The 22,773-nt window shown below is 45.3% G+C and overlaps 1 protein-coding gene across 1 annotated transcript in view; it reads left to right on the forward strand.

The window, feature by feature from the left end:
- Positions 1-3,705: 3,705 nt before the first annotated feature.
- Positions 3,706-22,773, forward strand: part of DEFB125 (defensin beta 125) — a 39,934-nt gene continuing 20,866 nt past the window's right edge. The window contains exons 1-2 of the mRNA XM_040981254.1: positions 3,706-3,763; positions 8,432-8,696. Of these exons, the coding sequence (XP_040837188.1) occupies positions 3,706-3,763; positions 8,432-8,696 (323 nt within the window). The remainder of the gene's footprint in view (positions 3,764-8,431; positions 8,697-22,773) is intronic.

Raw genomic sequence — 22,773 nt, forward strand, 5'->3', positions numbered from 1 at the left:
AATTTCTAGCACCTGTGCAGTAGACAGCATGTCCAGATACATACACACTGTGGACATAACATCCAGTTCATCTAGGCCAGGAGGGGACACTAACTGCCTCATTCGAGGATGGAAAGCAGAATAGATTGGAGAGTTCTGCTGGTCAATGTAGCAGCATGTTCCTAGATTTGCAGGTGACAGGTGAACTCTGTCAATCAGCAGAACCTTGGAAAGATTTTCTCAAACCCAGAGCAACAAAACCAATGACTTCTCAAAATTATCAAAACCACTCAGGTGGCACCGTTGGAGTGCTCTTCCCCTCACTGGGTCTCTAAGGCACCAAAGAACCGTCCCCCATATCTAGGTGCTGATGTAGTTTGACAGCAAGGAGCAACTCACTCCTCCTCCTCCCCTGCGGTCATAGGAGAAAAAAGACTGAAACATGCCCCCACACCACCTTCCTGAGTATCAGATTCTCTCCACCTTAATCAGAGGTTCACACAGGCATGCATCCCTCTCAGCTGTGTAGACAATAATAAAAAGAAAATGAAAAATTAAAATAATAGTAAACTTAAAAATAATAGGCTTCTTAGGCAGGTATTCGACTTAGTTGTTAGGATGCCAATTGGGGTGCCTGCTCTCCCGGGGGAGAGGCTTCCGTCTTCTGACTTCTTCAAGTCTCATGAACATGTAGGAATGACAGCATGGCGTCTGTCCTGCTGCCAGTTCCAAGCAGCCTGGCAAGGCCAGCACTTTCCGTGTTCTATGTGAAGTGAGACAGGAAAGAACCCCCTTGGGGAACATGCCGGGATGGCAGGAGACGGTGTTTGCTCTACTCCATGGCCCGTTTCTCCTAAGGAGAGGCAGCAAGCTCTTCCGGCACTGTGATGCCAGCTTGTGAGGAGGCCTGACAGGGTCAAAGAGATAGTGCCCATTTTCATCTGCTTCAGGAAGGAACCCCTCTGGGTACTGTATATCTCTAATTAGATCATTGACTTCTTATCAAAAAAATTATTCAGTGTTTTACTACAAATGCCTTCCTTTATTGACTAGCTGCCTCACCATAGCAAGCTATCACTTCCAATTGGTAAGCTTTGGAGTTCACCTGTGTTCCCCTATTTGTTAAATCAAAAGCAAACAAATGGCATTCACCAGGTAGATAACTGGGGCCAAAACAATTAATTGGGCAACTGGCATCCTACATGAAAGCATTTGAACCTTGAAGGGGGGTCTCTCTGGGACTCATAACCATAGACTGTGCTCTGGGATGGCGGAATTTCTGACAAGTCCCTGTGTATCTCAGGGATTATAAATTGATATCATCTCTCATAATTCTTCAGCCCTAGAAGCACTGAACCCCTCCTATCTAGTACATCGTACCTACTGGTTTTTTGGACATGGTAAGGATGTTCCGTTCCTTTCTAGACTCTATGGGACAGTGCCCAGAGCACAAACTGTGTCCACACGATTGGACCGTGATGTTCTAAGCAAGGCTTCATTAACCTGGCCCTACGGCGCGGGCTGCCTTTTGCACAGAGGGCCGTCTGTTATGTGAGACCTGCGGAGGTCTGAACACAATCCTGGCATTCTCATTGCTTTCTTCTTATCCTCGGCTCTGTCTGAGCAATCGCCTGGGTACAACAATGCTCCCGTATAGACAGTTGTCCCAAACCTTGGTGCAGGAGTGGCCAAAGATGGAAAACATGTCATCCTTCGGAGGTGACATCCTTAAAAGAAAGAGAGCAAAGTTTCAAGAGGCATCTCACCATCCCACTTTTGGCCAATTCCACTTCCTTCTGTATGAACCAGGCTCATGTTGGAGACAATGTAACCCACCGATAACTGCTGGGCAAAAGGATACAACTAGGAATAATATAATGGTGGAAGTTGCCTGTACCTGATACTGTAGGAAGCTGATACATCATCTCTTGTTCATATGACAGAAGGAAAGAATAAAAATTTCATTTGTGGGCCAGGCATGATGGCTCAATGGCAAATTCTCATCTCAAGTGCCGGGAACCCATATGGGCACTGGTTCATATCCTGTTTGCTCTACTTCACATCCAGCTCCCTGCTTATAGCCTAGGAAAGCAGTAGAGTGTGGCTCAAAAGCCTTAAGAATCGGTACTTGTGTGGGAGACACAGAAGAAACTTCGGGATCCTGGCTTCAGATCAGCTCAGCTTCAGCTGTTGTAGCCATCTGAGGAATAAGCCAGCAGATGGAAGACCTTTCGGTCTCTTCCCTCTGTCTGTAAATCTGATCTGCCTTTCCAATGAAACAAGTAAATCTTTTTGAAAATTATCATTTGTAAAAGATAGAAGTTTCTTTCTTATTTTTAATTTCCTTTACTTTTGCTGTTAAAATGAAGGAAATTACAATGGAAGACTGGTGGAGAAAATAGTTTTTAAAAATTTAGGTCTTCCATTTATATTGAGCTTATTTTTTATGGTAAGAAGTAGGAAGCTAATTTCGTTTCTCTATTTATGTATATATTTTGCCAGCACCGTGTAATTAAAAGACTATCTTCTCTCCAATGTATGCTCTTAACATCTTTGTCAAAATCAGTTGATTGTACTTGGATTAATTTCTGGGTTCTCTATTCAGTTTCACTGATCCAAGTGTCAATGCTTATGCCAGGACATGCTGTCTTATTACTACAGTTTTACAGTATACTTGGTGCTAGGTACTGTAAATACCTCCTCCAGCTTTACTTACTTACAGTTTTTGCTCAAGGTTACTTTGACTATTATAGGTTTTCTATGGTTCTTGGTGAATTTCAACATTGGTCTTTTTTATTCTATGAGGCATATCATTGGTATTTTATGGGAATTTCATTGAATCTGTGTATTTCTTTGGATAATATGGACATTTGAACTACATTGTTTTTCCCATCTATGAACATGGAATATATTTCCTTTTATTAATTTCCTTTATTATTTCATTGGTTGACATTCAATAATTACCATCATAGAAATCTTTCACTTCTCTGGATAAATTTACTCCTAGATAATTTAATTTTTCAGCTCATTGGGAATGGCATTGCGGTTTGGAACAGCTTGAAGGCCACACACTATTTGTAATGCCAGCATTCCTCATCTTCCACTTATTTCATTAAATTTATTTCTAAATATCTTTTTTTGTCATTGGCTATGGTGATTGGGAGAGATAATTGATGGGAAAATGAAGCAGAGGAACCAGCAATAAAATCTGTTTCCTATTTTCTTCCTATTCCAATTCTCATAATCAGTGAATTCACATGAACTCGACAGTTGAAAAGCTGTCTTCCTTTTTTCAAAGGAATTCAGACTGGGGCAATGATGCCAATGAAAAGGAAACACCTCTAGTGGAGGTCGTCACCTGCTAATCTGTCACAAGTGGGATCTTCCCGTGTGCTGCTTCCAGTGGGTGTGTACAAGATACTGCACTTGGATAGAAGAGAAACAGTGGATTCCACCTAAGGCCCAGAAAGATTTCTTGAAGGAGTCCCATGTCCTATGGTATCATCCAGGAAGGTGTCTGTTTCCTGTAGTCATTTTGAGAACCAGGCATTGTGGTGTTATGCACACTCAGTGATGCAGGGAATGACTTGGAGAGCAGAGCAGCATGGCATTCTCTCCCTCTCTGGTTCGTCACCCATGATGGGCCAGCCAAGAAGCCCATTTAGAGCCCTACCTGCAAACCGTTCTGGCTTCCTGGGGACCTAGAGCTCCTTTCTCCTGAGCACTATGAATCTCCCAGTGTTGACCTGCACTCTCTGTGCACTGCTAAGCCAGATGGCCCAAGGTAATGGAACCCTGTAAAGCAAAGCTGATGGGACTAGGACGAGTTGTAGTGCTTGGCTCCCCGGATGTGTTGAGGAAGGAGGGATGGGAAGAGCCTGTAAGAACAGCTTACGGGGTCAAAAAGAACAGCAGAAGCTTTCAGTTTGTGCCGATCCACACCTGAGCCTCTTCCTGTGCCAGGCATCCAGCCAACATGGGTGTCCTCTGAGTCTTCTTCCCAAAGGCAAGAAGTCCCTAAGTGCTCTAAGCTGTTCTCTCTCTCCTCTCTCTCTTTCTCTTTCTGTCTCTCTCTCTCTCATCATTCTGTATTAGCCTGGCCTCACTTTGTTTCCATATTGCACTGTTGTGTCCTACCCATTAAACTCTAACTTCTTGAATCCTTTGACCTGATGGTACTTTACATTTTCATGTCCTTAGTTAGATGGGATACGCAAGCCCATTGGTACTGATGATTCGGCAGAGCTGTCATGGGGCAGACACAACGCACAAGTTGGAGGTAGAAATGAGGATAAGTATTTTTCCTTTAGGGATTCGGTCTTAAAAATTAACTTAGAAATTCTCTGAACTGCATTTTGTATGTTTTGACGTGAGATAGCACCTGATGTCTTGTGAAACCACTAACCAAGCTGTCAGTACACTCAGTTTGGGGAATGGAGTGACATAGGATGGAATCAGATCACGCACTTCTGTTCAGAATCCTGTGATGCTCTGATGGTCCTCTCGTGATCATGACCTTGTAACTCCTGGTTTTATGTCCTTGTTCTCCCCACTGAATGAATGCTGTTCCTTGCTCAGCCCAACAATCTCCAGAGGCGTTTGTGCCAGACACCGTTGTGGCTGTCACGTGGATTCATGCTAACTCCTTGTGGATAAGCTATAATCTGCTCCCCTGACACTCCAATTGCCTTTAAGTCTATTATCCCTCTTTTATGCAAACCATTTATTACCTTCTTGTATACAGAATGATGTGCTTACCTCTTACTGTCTTTCTGCGTTATAGTAAGTTGTGTGTGATTTTTGTCTGTTTTGCTGACTGACATCCCTCGAGGGCTAAAAATGTCATTGTTACCATAGTGTGTGGCTGCAGTTTCAATTTTAAGGGAAGAGTTTAAGGTAGGAATGCCAGTGAGAATCAATTTGGAAGGACTGACAGAAGGAGCTTGAGAAGGGAAGAGTTCAGATGACTTGGATCTTCAGTTTGGATATACTGAGAAAAAAAAGCAAGATACTATCTTTGTAGATACGAGAAATGCAAGAACAAGGTGAGAATTTGTCTAGATTTGAAACTTACACGAAATGCCTTCTCAAAATGCAAAGTAAAGCAGAGGTAGTAAAACAGCAAAGATAAAATAAATTTGGGGCTGGCGCTGCCACATAGCAGGTTAAACTGGTGCTTGGGGTGCTACCCACCATAGAGGAGTCCCAACTACTCAGCTTCAGTTATGACTCCCTGCTGATGTTCCTGGCAAGGCAGTGGAAGATGACTCAAGTATTTGAGTCCCTGGCACCCACGTGGGAAACCCAGATGGATTTCTAGGCTCCTGGCTTCAGCCTGTTTCCACCCTGACTATTGAGGCCACACTGGGAGAGAACCAGTGGCAGCAGGAAGCTCTCTCTCCATGTTTCTCCTTTCCTCTGTTTCACTGCACCTTTCAATTAAGTAAATAAAATTTTTCCAAGAAGAAGCAAATAACTTGAGAAGTAGGACTAGAACTAACATTTCCCAGGAGGCAACATTTCATATGAACGGAATTATTATGATCTTAACCCAGGCCCATCTGTGCAAAACTTGCCCTACATTATCACCTTAAACCAAACAAGTTTTGTGTTTGAAGGATTACTCCTTTTTCTACCTTGCCTTCTTTGAGCTCCTGCTCTATGTGGCTCTCCCTGTCAGTTAAAGATGTCAGCCTACACTTGATGGATCAGAGTCAAATTGCAACCTTTGCACTTACACATTGCCAGCAATTGTCACAGCTGCTGCTTTATCCCTGTCTTCCATCCCTCTTGCCACACAGAGGAAGTGTGTTTTCTCCATCCAAAAGATCGTCTATCTTCTGTGTATCCACTCTGTGTTGTCCCTGAGAACTGTCCCTGTTGATCATCTGGTCCCCCTGGCCTGTATTAATCTCTTCCTTCACGATTGCCCCTTTCTAATCAAACTATATGCTCTGGTGGATTCTGTCTTGCACAACCAGCATGGCAAGCAATCCCGGGATCCCGTAGTGCCTGCCAACAGATCCTCTGTGTGTATGCTGGTCTTCACAGCTGAAATTTGTGCGTCTACTTTCCCCTCATTCACATGTCAACTGATTTCACTTTCGGGTTTCTTCTGCTCTGAAATTCAGCCTCTCTGATGCTGCTGGAAACTCCAGACCCTTAGTTGCCTTTGTCTTTCTTAGCTTCTCAGTGGCATCCAGCCACAACTCCATCCCTTGAGAAGTATCCTCCTCTCTTGCTCCATCCATATGAATCCAATGGACTCTTCCTGTATCCTCTGGCATACACCATTTTCGTGCGCACCAGAATCCCCAGTGCTCAGCCCAGGACTGTGAAATAACCCTGCACTGGGCAAGCCAGAAGTCCTTCTGAGGTCACCCATGAACCACTGGCTGGCGGGAAAGTGGATAGAGTCCAGTCCTTCTGACCCCTGAGAAAGATACCTGCATGTATGCTTGTGACCTGACACCTATGACTCCCCAGGATGCTGTGTTCTGGCCAACTGCAGTGGCAACTCATGTGAAAATTTGCCATTTTTAAATTTTTTCTTCTTGCTTTCCTGAATTTCCCATTTTCCAATTAAGTTTCTTAAAGATTTTATTTTTTATTTGAGAGTCAGATTTAAAGAGAAAGACAAAAGACAGAAACAGATCTTCCATCCACTGGTTCACTCCCCAAATAGCTGCAATGGCCAGAGCTGAGCCAATCCGAAGCCAGAGCCGGTAGGTTCTTCTAGGTCTCCCATGTGGGTGCACTATCTCAAGGCCTTGGGCCATTCTCTGCTGCTTTTCCAGGCCACAAGCAGAGAGCTGGATTGAAAGTGAAGCAGCAAGGATTTGAACCAGCACCCATATGGGATCATGGCACTTGTGGGAGTTGGGAGAGGATTAGCCTGTTAAGCCACTACACCAGCACCTCCAACCAAGTCTTTTAAGGAGGTGATTTCCTGTCAGCTAAACTAGTATGCTCAAATGTTTGCTCAGGGACTGCTTGGAGTGGGTCTCAGTTAACTCTCCAGAGTCTCATTCTCCTGATTTATTATGATTTGTCAGGTTGTTCTTTTTGGGTATTTGCCTCCCACCTGATTGCTTAACATTGCCAGAATTTAATTCTGACTCCCATTTTTCTCATTCCAAACCCCCTGGCTTATCAATTCCTATGGCTTTAAATACTATATGTCATCTATGATTTCAAGATTTATATCTATGCTGCAAACCTGTCTTCTGAGAGTTTGCAGGTGTGTATGCCTGCCTTCTTGACATCTTCAGAATATCATGTTGTATGCCCCAAAGCAAATACCTAAGCCTGCTGCTTCCTCTTTCTCCAAGTCCTGCTCATTTCTTAATTTTGCTGTTCTGTGAATGGCGAGTACCTATAATCATTCCTACTTCAATTCTGCAACCTAGAACTTGAATTTCATTTTTTTCTATCTCCCACTTACCTTAAGTTCAAAAGAGCTGTTGTCAAAAACCTGTCCTGTCCTGTCTATAACTCACAGCCCAGCACAAGCACCACTATGCCTTTCCAAAACATCCCTTCTAACCTCGATCTAACCTTGATTTTGAATTCTGACAAAACTGAAACTATAATCCACAAAGTCACGTAATGTCCTGAAATGATAGAAGGACATTTAAGACTCACCAAGAGGTGCTAGGAACACTGGCCCTGCCACATCAAGTTCATGACACCTTCTGGTGCTTTGTTCTTTCCACATTACTCTTCAGACCTGTCATTCTCCTTAAGTACACTCAACAGTTGCCCAACACCAACACCTGGCATTGCTACTTCTTCGTTGAAACTGCCTTTGCCTCCTGTGTCCCCGGATGGCTCATCTTCATCCATCTCGTCTAGTCTTGCCTATCAGCCCTATGCATGGATGACTTTCCTCTTGTTTTCCTCTTGTTTCTTCCTTCCCTCTCATCCTTAGGTGACACATGGCACAATTTTTAACACAGACTGTTTTTCTTGGTTGTCCCTCTCACAATGGCTATTAGTACCTGTCATTGCCAAGAGGGGAATTGTGGCAATTTTTGAATGAATGCATGATGCTAGACTTTAAAATTATGCTGCTGGGGTTAAAAATCTGACCTAGGGCCCAGCGCAGTAGTCTAGCAGCTAAACCTTCAACTTGCATGACCTGAGATCCCATATAGATGCCAGTTCTAATCCTGGCGACCCTGCTTCCCATCCACCTCCCTATTTGTGGTCTGGGAAAACAGTCGAGAATGCCTCAAAGCCTTTGGACCCTGCACCCACGTGGAAGACCCGGAAAAGGCTCCTGGATCCTGCATTCAGATTGGCACAGCTCCAGCCATTGTGATCACTTGGAGAATGAATCAACGGACAGATCTCCCTCTCTGTTTTTCCTCCTCTCTGTGTATCTGACTTTCCGATAAAGATAAAAAACAGATCTAAAAAAAAAATCTGACCTACTTTTCATCCCCTGCAGCTGGCTGGGGAGTCAAAAACTGCTGGAAGAATGATGTGGGATTCTGCCGAAGAAGGTGTCTAGATGATGAAAGGTATATACGTCTCTGTAAGAACAAGCTATCATGCTGCATTTCCTTAAAATTCTCATATGACGTCACTCGAAGGCCACCACCTGCCACAATCAACATAGAAGATATCACAGATATCATTGATTTGGATCAATCTGATTTCCCAGTGTCCGTGATCAATGATGAGGTGACATTTTTTGGAAATCCAGAAACCACGTCTGCTGTTCAGGACATTTTTTTCCCAGCCACAACACCACAGATATTAGGACACCCTACAAATCCTACTGCAAATGCTCTTCAGGAAACTAATTCTACCAGTCAAATTTTACCTGATACATCCCACTTGAGAACAAATGATCAGACAGATGAATGATGGAGTCACCACCACCTCGATGAGAGCCCAAACAGTCATCTTGTATCTGACTGTGTCAGGAGAAATATATGATACAGAAATACTCATTATTGGGCCTCAATGCTTTTCTGATTTATTAAAAGGCAGAGCTCATTTTGGTCTCAAGTGAACATTTGTGTGTCTTTTTATATTAAAAAAGAAAGAAAGAAAGAAAGAAAAAGTCAAGAACCACTGTTTGGATCTGCTGATTATGATTGAGACAAGGATCTCAACTTTGGTCATCCCTGGCCTGCTCTTCCCACACACACAAAAATGCACATAAAGAGCCAATTCCAGATCAGCGCTTCCTTACCCACAACCCCTACACCTGGTGTTACAGATTCTGATCTTAAGTACTTTCTATACCATGTCAACTTTTGTTGAAGTTTCTGACCAGTAACCATCAGCTTGAGTTAGAAATGAAGTCTTTATCTAGCACAAGCACATCTAAGTTTCATCAAGTGGAATAAATTGAAATAAATATAGTTAGGCCAATATAAATATTTTTTTCCTTCTCATGTCTATGTCAGATGACAAGCTCATAGGTTGACTCTTCATAAAAGTACTCTTTACTGTAATGTACTTCCATGCATAAAGAGTGCTCACTTTTAAGGCATTTCTTTCCATATCCCTACCTCAAATTTAACCTTTGTAGAGATGACCTTCCACCTGGCAATGCTCGCTCCCCTAGACTTGGTTATCTTCTTCTTTCAACTTAAGTGCTTATGTTGAAGATTTGTTCTCATTACCAATGAGTTGCTTAAAATGGCCTAACACCCCCGCCCTAGTGCACATATGGAGCATGTCTTGTATCTTGTCCATTACTGTGTCTCAAGTAGCAAGGTCAATGCCTTCTACATGATACATGCCAAATAAAATTTGGAGAACAAGTTTTTCACACAGCTATCAACAAATACGAGAAAATGACACAAAATACAGTTGTTATTTACAGATTATGATGCTGGTTACAAAAAGGTTTTACAGGATATTTCCATTGGACACAAAGACATCAAATTTCAGACCCTCAACTTGAGTGTTTCTTATGATGACATGACCATTTTTGTAAAAATTTCTAGTGAACATATAATATTTGAGTGTGTTTTTAAGGCATCATAAGCTAATTCAATGTATGTGCAAAGAAGGAACTAGCCTTGGCCTTCACAATTCTCTGGTGCCAAAATGAACCTCTAATGCATGTTACAGCAGGTCTCCATGCAGTCTAGCTGGATGCCTTGGAGGGATGAGACAGCAGTGAGAAAAGCTCTTCACAACACAATAGAGAAGCCAACACCAAGCTCATAGTGAAGCCTCAGTGGGAAAATGATAAAATAATTTTTTCATAATTTCTAGTAACATTCTAGAAACCCTGCAGGGATTATGCTCAAAGAGTAGTAACTCATTTAAAGAAGGGGTGAAACAATGTAACGATGAAGCCTGGGGGACAGACTATTCACATCCACTTTTGAGGAAAACAATGAAACATGTCTCTGTCCTAACTGGAAAGCAAGAAGGATTGACAACAGAAAAAGTAACCAACAACTCAAACAGCTCAGTTGCCTTAGCTTCAGCAAGCTGCACTAGGTAATGAGTGTAGAACAAACTTACGACTTGATGGGTGCCCTCTATCATCTGGGGGCAAGACCAGAGCTTTCAATGGAAATGTTCAGCAAGTAGAGGCCAAAACCACAAACGTTTCTTTGATTAGCTGTAACAGAAGATGAACTGTGACTTTACCTGAAGACAAAGCATAATCAAAGCCACAGCTATGGGAGGTGGGAGGAACTAGCCAAAGCACAAGTGCACCAGGCAGGATAAACAGCAAGGCAAAAAGGTTTTATTACTTTGTCTGTTGTTTATGATCAAGGCATTTTACTTGTTGACCCTCTGGCCAAAGAAACAGCCATCTGCTACCAACCTCACAGTCCTCATGTACCCATTCTGGCTTGTATCCCTTTCCTAATCAAAACAAAGGAAAACAAACTTTGAAGGACACACATTTCCTTCTGTTCACAATGTGAACAAAGACTGCACTGACATGGTTGAATTCCCAGGTCCCTCATTCTTTTCAGGTGGATGACACGGCAGGCCTCCTTGTTTAGCAAAAGTTGATTAGATGCTCTATGGATAATTACTGCTGATGCGTTTTCATTTTATCTTTTAAGTCCATTTACCAAGACATTTTAAGTCTTTATCATATTTATACAAGCTAGGAGCCATAAGGGGGCACTATATCTGCATTTTACATGGAGATTTACCTATGAATTTACTTATGAATTCTTTCAAAGAAAAACAGGACACAGATGCTTACTGAGCAAAACTGACACCTACTTGTTGTGCCTTAGTCATTCCACCACCAATTATCAACCCAAGGCATGTATACACACAAAGATCTGAACACAAATGTCTAGTTATAGTTTGCTTGGTTTTTGTTTTTGATTTTGGAAACAAAAACAAAATATTCATTCAACAGTGAATGAGTTAATTATTATAGGAGCATGCAGAAAATTCCCGTTAATGAAAAGACTATTATATTATGACATATTCATTTTCATTGTTATATTAATAAAAAAACAAACTGTTGGCATATAAACAAGCAAGATTCAACATAATGGCCTTGGATGAAAGAATTCAGGTAGAAAAAGGGGCAAACTGTGACTCCATTTATACAACATCCAAAAGGCCAGAAACATACCAGCACAAAAAAGTAGCTGATTCTTGGCATCGTGGAAGTGCAGATAAGAGAAGAAAGAGCAGTAGTGATCAAAGAGGCAGGAGAAACATTAAAGGGTTGGGTATATGACTGGTAGGTAGATAGATAGATAGATAGATAGATAGATAGATAGATAGATAGATACTATGTTGATTGCACTATGCTTTCACAAGTGCATGGTTTGTCAAACTCATCAAATTCTTGGCTTTTGGTACCGCAGTTCAGTCTATCTAAGTAGACATTATCAAAGAGAAGACCTAGAAGTGGCACACAGCAGGGATGGAACAGTGGCAAATCCTCTGTCTGTGGCAACAGCAACCATCAACTTCTGATCCAACTCTCTGCTTATGACCTGACAAAGCAGCAGATGTGAGCCAAGGATTCAAGCCTCTGCACACACATAGCAGACCAGGAAGAAACTCCTGGCTCTCAGCTACACATGGGCTCAGACCTGCCCAATACAATCATCAAGGATTCAAGTAGTGGATCACTCCCTATCTCTCTCTCTATCTACACACACTTTCTCTCTCTCTCTCTCTCGCTTGCTCACTATCTGTAACACTGAACTAAGAGGAAAAATAAATGATTCTTTTACAAGGTAGTAGCTGGCCAAAAGACAAAGCCATCAGATGCAAGTGCTGATCAGGAGATGTGGCAGAGGTTGCGATGGAGAGATGGTAGAGCCAGAGAAGGCTGGGTCAGGCCAGGGCAGGAGTCTGAGATGGATGCTCTAAGCAAGGAGCTCTGCTGACAAGGTACATAGTGGACAATCCAGAGCACAGGACACAAATGCTCCAATGGGATTTGGCCCCATGCTCTACTTTCCTTGTCCCTGCAGCCTCTGAGGATCCATCTGAGGGCCTCCTGACTGGGGCTGGGATGAGCCAGGCAACAAAAGCCCACTAGTGCTTCAGGTTGAGATAAAGGATGATTCTGGATCGCCCAGGGAAGAAAAGCCCATGGGAAAGGCACTGGGTCACTCCTTTCTCTCTAGAACCCTCTGCTCTGATGCTTTCAAACACTTGTGTCTTCTTTCCTCCTTAAGTGTCACCCCCTCTGCAAACCGTACTTCACGCTGTGCAGGGCATGCAGACGCTGCTGGAGGGTCCTCCCATTACAGAAACCAGACACAATACCTGAATGCCCCTCATGGAATCATGAGGCATTCATGTTTCAGGTGTGGCATTAAAGACATCTATGTGCCGTCATCCTTTAACTATGATTTACTCTTTTTCCAAAAAGACTTTCTAAGTCCCAGGTTATCAACAAAGTATTATTCACTTGTCCAACTCTCAGTTCATTAGAGCCTCCATGGAGAGAACTATGTATATGTACAGAATGTATATGTCACATGGGATCATATGTATTAAGTATTCAACAGAACATTGATTTTAGGGGAACACATAGTAAAGAAAACAGTGTGACAGAGCAGAATAACACATACTCTGAAAGAAGGAACGTAGCACAGGGTGAACAACCAGGCAGGGGTACCCAGGCCTGGAGAACCAGCACAAAGGCTTCCTTCTCTAAATCACCGTGCACTTCAACAAGGACTTGCACCTGCTCTTCCCAGCGTCTCTCCTCCCCCAACTGTGCTGCCACACAGATCCCGCACTGCACTGTCTCAGTCACGGCTGCTGGCCAATAGACGCAAGCTGAGGTTGGCACAGGTCCCCACAGCCTCCAAGCTCCCGGCTGAGCACACCCCAACCCAAGAAGGACAACAACGCTCTCTTCTCAAAGTGATCCTGAAGAGACACTTCTAGACTCTGGAGAGCCAACTGGCCAACGTCTGAGGAGCCATGAAGTCGCTGGTGTTGAGCCTTGCAGTCTTGATGTTCCTGGTCCAGTTGACCTCAGGTAACAGGACCTTGGAGAAGAAGAAATGTGGTCTAAAACTTGTTCCTGGCCCTGGATTTGAGTTCCCCTGCTCTGTGGTGGCAGGGGTGGAGTTCTCCCTGGCAAGAAGTGGGGAGGGAGTGGGTTTCTATTGTTCCAGAACAACTCTGCCCCATGTTTCTCTAATGGGACCTGGGGAGGAGAGGTAGAGCATGACACCTCTTCTTGTAGAGTGTGTGGGAGCAGAGGCGGCTCTGAGACCCACCTCCTCTGTGTTCTATGTTGGCCCTGTGTGCATTGTCACTTTCCTGGTTTAGGAGAAGTCCTGCCTCACACCTCTCTCAGTGTCCCCTGAGCTAGCAATCCCAACACATGACCTCCCTCTGTGTTCTGCATCTAACCAAGAAACTCCCTGGTTTGTCTGCTCTTGGGTGCTCTTGGCATGAAAGGCTGTTTCTAACTTACTACAGGACTACAAAATGAGAAAGGCCAGAGCAATATTTTAGGTGGATGTGGGGGACTATGCACAGTTGATATTTCAGCATATTGTGTGAGCATTTCTTCTTTGATGTTTTGTGTCTTCTTGGCCAGGAATGGCTGCCTGTGTTGATGCAGTAGAACATGCTGCTTTGACACATCCACACAGTGTAATCGCGTATCCTTCACTAATGAATGTCAGCTATTTACTTGTGGTAGAAACACTAAAAATGTTTTCTTTTTGGTTGTTTTGAGATGCCACTCCACCTTAAAAGAACACCAGTACTTACTTCTCCTCGTTGGAACTCTACCATTTATATTTATAAAGCATTGAAAAAAATACTGGAAGTGCTTTAGGGATTAAGAAACTGGCCACAATCATTAGTGTTTAAACTGTTTATGTTGTTCAACTGAAAAATAATCACACCAACCTGCCTTTTTTACATCGAAGCTTGTGTCAGGAAAAGTCTTACAGATCTTTAAGTGGTCCTTGAAAACAATCTTAGCAGAAGATGCCGTTTTTTTCTGTCAGATTGTTGTAGCCATATTAACTTGTGTAATTTGAATGATTTCTCTTCTTGTGTGAGTAATGTAAACGTGAGGCAATCTTATGAGATTCTCTGAGGACACACGTAAATTTAAGATTTCATCAATTTCTTAAGAAATTATACAATTGCACTAAGCACAATCTCTAGTTTTTTAAATCACTCACATGGGTGCAGAGCCAAAAAACGTGGTCCATCTTTTGCTGCTTTCGTAGACTGTTACTAGGGAGCTGGTTCAAAAATGGAGCAGCTAAAAACATGATCCAGTGCCCTAAGAAAATGCCGTTGTCACAAACAGCAGTGTTAGATTTTTAAAAGATTTATTTATTTTTATTTTTATTTAGGTGTCCTTTATAAAGAGGAAGAGAGAGAAAGAAAAAGCTTCCATTCTCAAGTACACACCCCAAGTAGCCACAACAGCCAGAGCTGAGCCAATCAACAGCTAGCAGATTCTTACATGCTTCCCACGTGGGTGCAGGAGTCACGGACATGAGCCATCCTCTGCTGCTTTCCCACATCATAAACAGGGAGTTGAATCAGAAGTGGAGAGTCAGGACACCAACTGCTGCCCACATAGGATGTCAGGCCCTCAGGTTGGGGTTGGTGATGCTGCACCATTGCACCAGTCCCACAGGCAGCAGGTGAACCCCTTACACCACAATGCCGGTACCATAACCTGACATCTTTTTTCCAAGATAGTGTGAAAGGCAAGTCTAGAGTCACATTCTAAGCACAATTTGTAGAGACATCAAAAACCTCCCCAAGTTTCAGCAACAGGCAGTATGTGCTTCAGTTAGGGTGTGGAGGTCAGCCATGATTTGAACCTATGTCATTTTCAAATGATTGTTCTGACTGTGTGGGTGCAGCTGCATTTTGGGGACTTGACTGGGGTTTCGTGTGCAGTGTCAGCGTGTATTTGTGCCACTTAGAATAGCAGGCACCTGGTGAGTGTGTGCTGAACCCTGACTTCAGAAATGTGTGTCTCATCCCTTTATACACACCTCCATGTTGGTTCATTTCTAAAGATTTCTATCTGCTCAGAACAGCTTTTCTGATTAGGACAAACATAACAAACTGACCGGTACAAGATTCAAACCACTCTTGTCCACAAAATGATTATGTTTCCCTTTTTATGATCAACACCTCATGGTGAATGTTTCACCCCTTCTTTTTCCAGGTAACTTGTATACGCCAAAGTGTGCCAAAAGGACAGGACGCTGTAGGACCAGGTGCCGAGTCACAGAGTGGAAGGCCCAGCCTTCATTCCAGACATGTCGTGCCAAGACACATTGCTGTGTTAAAGAGTATGTCAATCCTCTTCTTTTCTGTCGTGAAACCACCAAACCTACGACTCGAAAGCCACAAATAATTTTTAGGTTCACTGTTGATTATCCCGATGCCACGATCTCACCTGCCATGGAAACAACCACAAGTGCTGGCACAGCAGGCACCATGACGCCCACAGCTGCCAGCACAGCTTCCTCAGCCGCCTCCCCAACCACCACCACCGGTGGTGTCTAACATGGATCATGTCAGCCTCTGTACTCTGATCCGTCCTGACTCATTAAAGCCAAGTTGTACAGTCTGCTATAGCTCTCTATGTCCTTTCTTGTGATGATGTCAGAATTCTCTAAAAAATGCTTAGTGGGTCCCTATGTGATGGCTCCATTAGCTAATCCTCCCATTGCAAGTGCCAGCTGCACATGGGCACTGGTTTATGTCCTGTCTGCTCCACTCCCCATCTATCTCCATGTTTGTAAATATGGAAGCACTGCAGGATGGCCCAAAGCCTGGGACCACACAACCATGCAGGAAACCTGGAAGAAGCACCTGGCTCCGAGATTGACAGCATTTCAGATTGGTTAATAGATCTTACAATTTTAATTGAATTTTTTTAAAAATGAACTCCTGGAGGCTGCATTCTGGTCTGAATATTGCTATAGTGTCCCTTGGCACAAGTGTGGACTGAGACTGAGAGCTCTGAGCCGGGCTAGACTCCAGCACCATCTGGTGCTCTGGAGAACCTGGGTAGATGTAGGACAGACTAGGCTATGTCTCTGCCCCTACTGAAACATGTGTGAGCTGTGTCTGGGTATGGATGAGTCATGGCTGGGCTGAAACATCCAAAAATAAGAACCCAGATTGAGTTGAAGGCCTGTCAGGAAAGGCCACTGTTCCTGCCAGGACAGGAGTTGGACTAAGTAGGGCTGGCCCATGGACCCACCGGTATGCACGAGATCTAGCACTGGGAGAGGTTCTGATGGAGTAGCTTGGGAAACTCCTCTGTCAGGACACAGACCCTGCAGGTGAGCACAAGAAGCACAATAGGGAACAGCCCAGAATAGGTCATGGAAAGGTACCCACCAGCATACATTCAGCACAGGTCAGGGGCAGACCAGGCTAAACCAATTCACATCGCCATTAGCGAATCAGAACACCAAAAAAGAGTGTAGGTCGGTCCACGTTCGGTTGCAACACATACCAATACACATTATGGCTGGGATTGGATGCCAGCTGGGCTGGGCTGAGCTGTAACCCTCACCAGCATCAGCTGGAATTGGGGGTGAGCCAGGCTGGGCCAGGCTATAACACCCACTAGCAAATGCCAAGGTGAGAAAGGCATGCCAGAATGGACCTCAGCACCCAACCAGCACACGTGAGAACCAGCAGGGGAGAGGGGCCAAAACCGGTAGGGAGAATGTGGAGAGTTCCCCTGACAGGCTGTGGAAAGGTACCTACCAGCATACATTTGGCATAGGTCAGGGGCAGACCAGGCCGAACTGGTTCACATCACCCCCTCCTGAATCTGAGCACCGGAGCAGAGTGTGGGTGGGGCAAGGTTCGGTCGCGACACAAACCAGTGCACATTACAGAATGCCAAGGTGAGGTGACCCATACCAGATGTGGCCGCAGCACCCAAATAGCACATTTGAGAACCAGGGAGGGAGGGGGCAGAGCCGGCAGGGGGAATGTTGGCTCCCCTGCTGGACAACCATTCCCCTGGAGAGCATGGGTTGGGGTGGGGGCAGACCAGGCCAGGCCGGGCTACAACACCTGTGGGTCTCATGTGGACTAGATCAGGGAAAAGCCAGGCTGGGCTGACTGTTCCTGCTGGTGCAAGTATAAATCAGAGTAGGTGAGGGTTGTTTGGGCTTTGATGCAGCATCAGCCGGCAGATGCTGGCACAGGGAGCTAATTCTGTTGAATTAAACTGCAGAACCACCTGAAGAGTACCTGATCTGGGAGTGGGCCCAGTAGGGAAATAGTGGGTTCCTCCCTCTTGGGTTACCATCCCCACTGGAGAGCATGAAAACAAGGACTGGGGCAGGGGTGACTGGACGAAACGGCACCTGTCAGCATATGTGTAGCCTGGATAGTTGGGTTGCTTGGGATGAACTAGGCTTCAATGCCCATTGGCATGAGAGCTGAATGGGATGTGGGACAGACTGGACCAGTCTGTTGTACACACTGGCAAGCACCTGGGCCAGGGCAGGGTACAGGCCTGGTGAGGATTATTGGGAGTTGCCCCAACTAAGCTTCAGCTCCCACTGGTTTATGTAGCCAAATGTGTGGTGGGCAGGATTGGGCTGGACTACAACACCCATTGGTTTGTGTAGAAGACAGAGCTGGAAACAGAACTGAGCCAGCATTTGCAACCAACATGAGCAAAAGCTGATTGGAGCAACAGACTTTGCCGGACCCTCAACGGAACTGCTTATCTCAGAACCCCCAATCATGAAGAGAAGTGCAGGTTCCATGGTCTGCCATGGAGTGTAAGTGTCAAAGCTGAGTCCCCTCAGGGGCTCAGACAGAGCAGTAGACAGCATACTCAGGTGCACATGGAAGATATGGCAGTCCACCGGAACCTACAGAGGACACTTCATACCACAACAGAAGATGGAAGACAGAACAAATAATCAATCAACTATCTCAGCCATGTGTTGGTAGTGAAAATCTGGGCAGAGACTCTAAGGTGAATTATGTCAACTAGTTGATTCTGGAGAGATTTCATCATGATTGGGATGGCGAGATCGGCAGCAATTCAGAACTGTTGAACTATCAAAACCACTTGAACAGGACCCTCAGAGCATGCCCCTCATCGGGGACCTAGGATGGGTGGGAAGCTGGGTGGGGCTTCTCCCTTTATATCCCCTCTAAACCCAGATACAGAAAAAAAAATAGCAATGTGGAAACAATGGTATTACTCACTTCCCTGTAGCCCTTGACCCTTTGTGCTCTAATCAACTGTGTAAAGATTATCAAAATAAAATACTTTTTTAAAAAAGAAAGAAATTCCTGGCACCTGGCTTTAGATCAACTCAGCGTTGGTGGGTAGGACCATTTGAGGAATGAATCAACTGGGATGGAAGATCTTTCTCTGTCTCTCCTCTCTGTAAATTTGTCTCTCAAATGGAATAAAATAAATCTTAAAAAAATCTTTTAAATAACAATAAATAACACACAATTTTTTAGTATATTTATATGGCATCATATGCTGATTTAATTTATATGTACTGTGTAGTCATCAAACCATAATAACTAGCACTTCTATGGTATCAAACCTATTAGTTATGTATTAGGAAACCTCACACTCTTCTAGCTCTACTGAAATAGTATTCTGTCTTGAACTTTGTAACTTTTCTTCCCCCATGCTGAAAGAACATTGAATTTCAACTCATACTTTTATCTGTTAGTCATGGGTTGTCCTGAGGGCTTCCAGATGCAAACGGGGGATATAACAGTCCATTAGGGCCTGGGTAGGACATCTGGTGCCATAGCAAAGGAAGAAGGGAAGAACAAATCATTAACTACCCAAACCAAGTAATGACAGCAAATATCTGGGTGATGGGGACTCTAAGATGGACAATGTCAGCCAATGGACATTGGAAGGGTTTTCTCATCCTTGGATCGGTGAGATAGATGGCATTTCAGAACTATCCAAACCACTTAACCAAAAGAATTTGCAGTAAAATAAATTTATTTTCTAAGTGGCTTCTTTTAATAAGGATTTTTTTAATTTTATTTTTTATGATGTTTACATAGTTCATCAGGGTGGGAAGGGTCAAGGATCAGAGAAAGTAGGCAAGACCATTGTTTATACATTTTCTCTTCTTCCTGTATCTGGGGAAGGGGAGGATACAATGGGAGAGACCATGCCCAGCCTCCCTAGTACCTGATGTCATCTCAGGGTCCCCACTGCGGAGCATGTTCTGAGGGTCCCACTCAAGATATTTCTATAGTTCTGAGATGCTATTGATATTGCAGCTCCCGGGATGAGAAAATCCTTCCAAGGTCAATAGGCTGATATAGTCCATCTTAGAGTCTCCCTTCACCCAGAACCAATGGGTGCTGCGGCCCAACCCAACCCTGCCCACCACATAATCAGCCCTCACATACACCAGGGGGAGCAAAAGCCCAGTCAGAGCACCCCCCAGTAACCCTCGCTGGATCAGCCCCCGGCTCTGGTTCCTGTGCCTGCTGACATGTGCAGTGAACTGGTCCGGTCTGTCCCACAGCCCATTCAGCTCTCGTACACATCATTGGATGTTGAAACCCAACTCAACCCAACCAACTCTATCCTCTACCCCACACTCATGCCAGTGGGTGCCACCGCCCATCCAGCCAGGCCCACCCCCAGCTCTGTTTCTCATGCTCACCAGTGGGAACTGCAGCCCATCGGAGAGGTGTCTATAGCCTCCCCAATGGGCCAATTCCCTGCCCAAGATCTTGCACACTCCAGGTGGCTTTGCAGTCTAACTCAACAGGACTTGCCCCCCAATCCCAGCACTTACCTGCTGCTGCAGCAGCAAAGCCCAACCGGCCTGCTCTTACTCCAGCTCATGCCTGTACTAGTGGATATAATCAGTTGGCCCAGCCTTGCTCTGCCCCCTAACCCAATTCACATGTAGGCCAACAGGTTTTGTAGCCTTGCTTAATCTGGTCTGCCTCCAGTCCTAGCTCTCATGCTCACCAACAGGAGCAGTGGCCCAGTAGATGAGTCCCCATGACTCTCCTTCTGGGCTGACACACCTCCCCCCACTCACATGTGCTTATAGGTGCTGCAGCCCAGTCTGGCATAGCCCACTTCACCTCAGCATTTGTTGGAGGGTGCCATAGGCTGACCTGGCTGGGTCTGCCCCATTCCAGTTCACGCTGGTGAGTGCTGCCACCCAATCCAGCACAATCAGCCTCAGTCCCAGTCCTAATGTGAAACTGGTTGGTGATGCGGCCAGACCCAACCTGTCCTGCATCCCATCCTGGTTCTCATCTGCCTGTAGTGTTATAGACTGGCACAGCCTGGCCTGCTCCCAGACCTGAGCCACATGTATGCTGGCAGGTACCATTAACCTGGTCTGGTCTAGGCTACTCCTTGCCTTGGAATTTGTGCTCAACTACAGGGACTGCACTCTGACAAAGGAGTTTCCCCAGTTTCTCCCAGTGGCAGATATCATGCACACCAGTGGGTCCTTGGCCTGGACTTAGTCCACTTCCTGTCCTGGCAGGAACAATAGGCTTGCCCAACTGGCCCCTATCTAATTCAGTTCTTATTATTGCCCTGTTACAGCCCAACCACATCTACTCCACACCTTGACACAGATCTCAAAGGTCCAGTGGGAGCCAAAACCCTGCCCAGCATGTTCTATAACCATTCTGGTTCTCATGAGTACCAGAGTGTGTCAGAGTCTATTCTAGTCTGGTGCTCCCCAGACTGTCCAAACCCATTCCAAGGGACACTGCAGCTATGTCCAGCCCTGACCACCACCCTCATTCCAGCTCTTGCACTCACCAGTGGGAACCCCAACCCAGCCAGGGCGTCCCCTTAGCTCCCCAACCAGACCTGTTGCCAGCCATAGATTTTGCATATGCCAGTGGTTGCTCTGACCTAACTCAACATAGCCCATCCCTTGTCAACCTCTGTCACTAGATACTGCACCTGGACAGACACAGCCTGCCCTCAGTCCCAACTGTCTCTGGTGAATGGTAAAGCCTTGCCCTGCCCAGTGTGCACCCACCCCTGACTCACAGAAATCAGTAAGTGTAGTAGCCTAGCCCTGTGTGCCCACATACAATCCTGGCTCCTGTTTTTGCCAATGAGCTTTGGTTGGTCTGGCCCTGCCCAGTCCAACCCCTTCAAAACCAACCCACACCCTTGCCAGAAGGTAGAGTTACCCTTCCCAGTCTGACCAACACCCAGACTGAATCACATGCTCACCAGCAGGGGATAAGGTCAACCAGGGGAGTTTCCCAAACCCCCCTATCAGACCCATCCCCAGAACCAGATCTCACATGTACTAGCGGGTGCTATTATTGGTCACAGACTGCCCCTTCCATCCTGGCCTATGTAAACCTCTTTTTCCAAAAAAAACGTTCTAAGTCCCAGGTTATCAACAAAGTATTATTCACTTGTCCAACTCTCAGTTCATTAGAACCTCCATGGAGAGAACTGTGTATATGTACAGAATGTATAGGTCACATGGGAACATATGTATTAAGTATTCAACAGAACATTGATTTTAGGGGAACACATGGTATCGAAAATAGTGTTACAGAGTGCAAAATACTCTGAAAGAAGGAACGTAGCACAGGGTGAACAACCAGGCAGGGGTACCCAGGCCTGGAGAACCAGCACAAAGGCTTCCTTCTCTCTAAATTACCATGCACTTCAACAAGGACTTGCACCTGCTCTTCCCAGCTTCTCTCCTCCCCCAACTGTGCTGCCACACAGATCCCGCACTGCACTGTCTCAATCATGGCTGCTGGCCAATAGACGCAAGCTGAGGTTGGCACAGGTCCCCACAGCCTCCAAGCTCCCGGCTGAGCACACCCCAACTCAAGAAGGACAACAACGCTCTCTTCTCAAAGTGATCCTGAAGGAGGGACACTTCTAGACTCTGGAGAGCCAACTGGCCAACGTCTGAGGAGCCATGAAGTCGCTGGTGTTGAGCCTTGCAGTCTTGATGTTCCTGGTCCAGTTGACCTCAGGTAAACAGGACCTGGGGGAAGAAGAAAACACATGGTTTAGAACCAGGTTCTGGTCCTGGAATCAATTCCACTTTCCTGTGACATCAGAGTTGGATTTCTCCTTGGCAGGGAGTGGGGTTCTATTGCTTCAGAACAACTCTGCCCCACGTTTCTCTAGTGGGAGCTGGGGAAATGTAGCAGAAGGCAACACCTGTTTTGGCAGACTGTTCAAGTAAGAAGGTCCAAGGTCCACCTCCCCTGCACTGTCGCTCTGCTGCTCCCAGAAAAGTCCTGCCTCACTCCACTCTCAGTGCCCCCTGAGCTAGCAATCCCAGCACATGACCTCCCTCTGTGTTCTGCGTCTAACCA

Source organism: Ochotona curzoniae, unplaced genomic scaffold (genome assembly GCF_017591425.1).
Source record: "Ochotona curzoniae isolate NIBS_2020 unplaced genomic scaffold, NIBS_Ocur_1.0 contig_3520, whole genome shotgun sequence".
Classification (NCBI taxonomy): Eukaryota; Metazoa; Chordata; class Mammalia; order Lagomorpha; family Ochotonidae; genus Ochotona; species Ochotona curzoniae.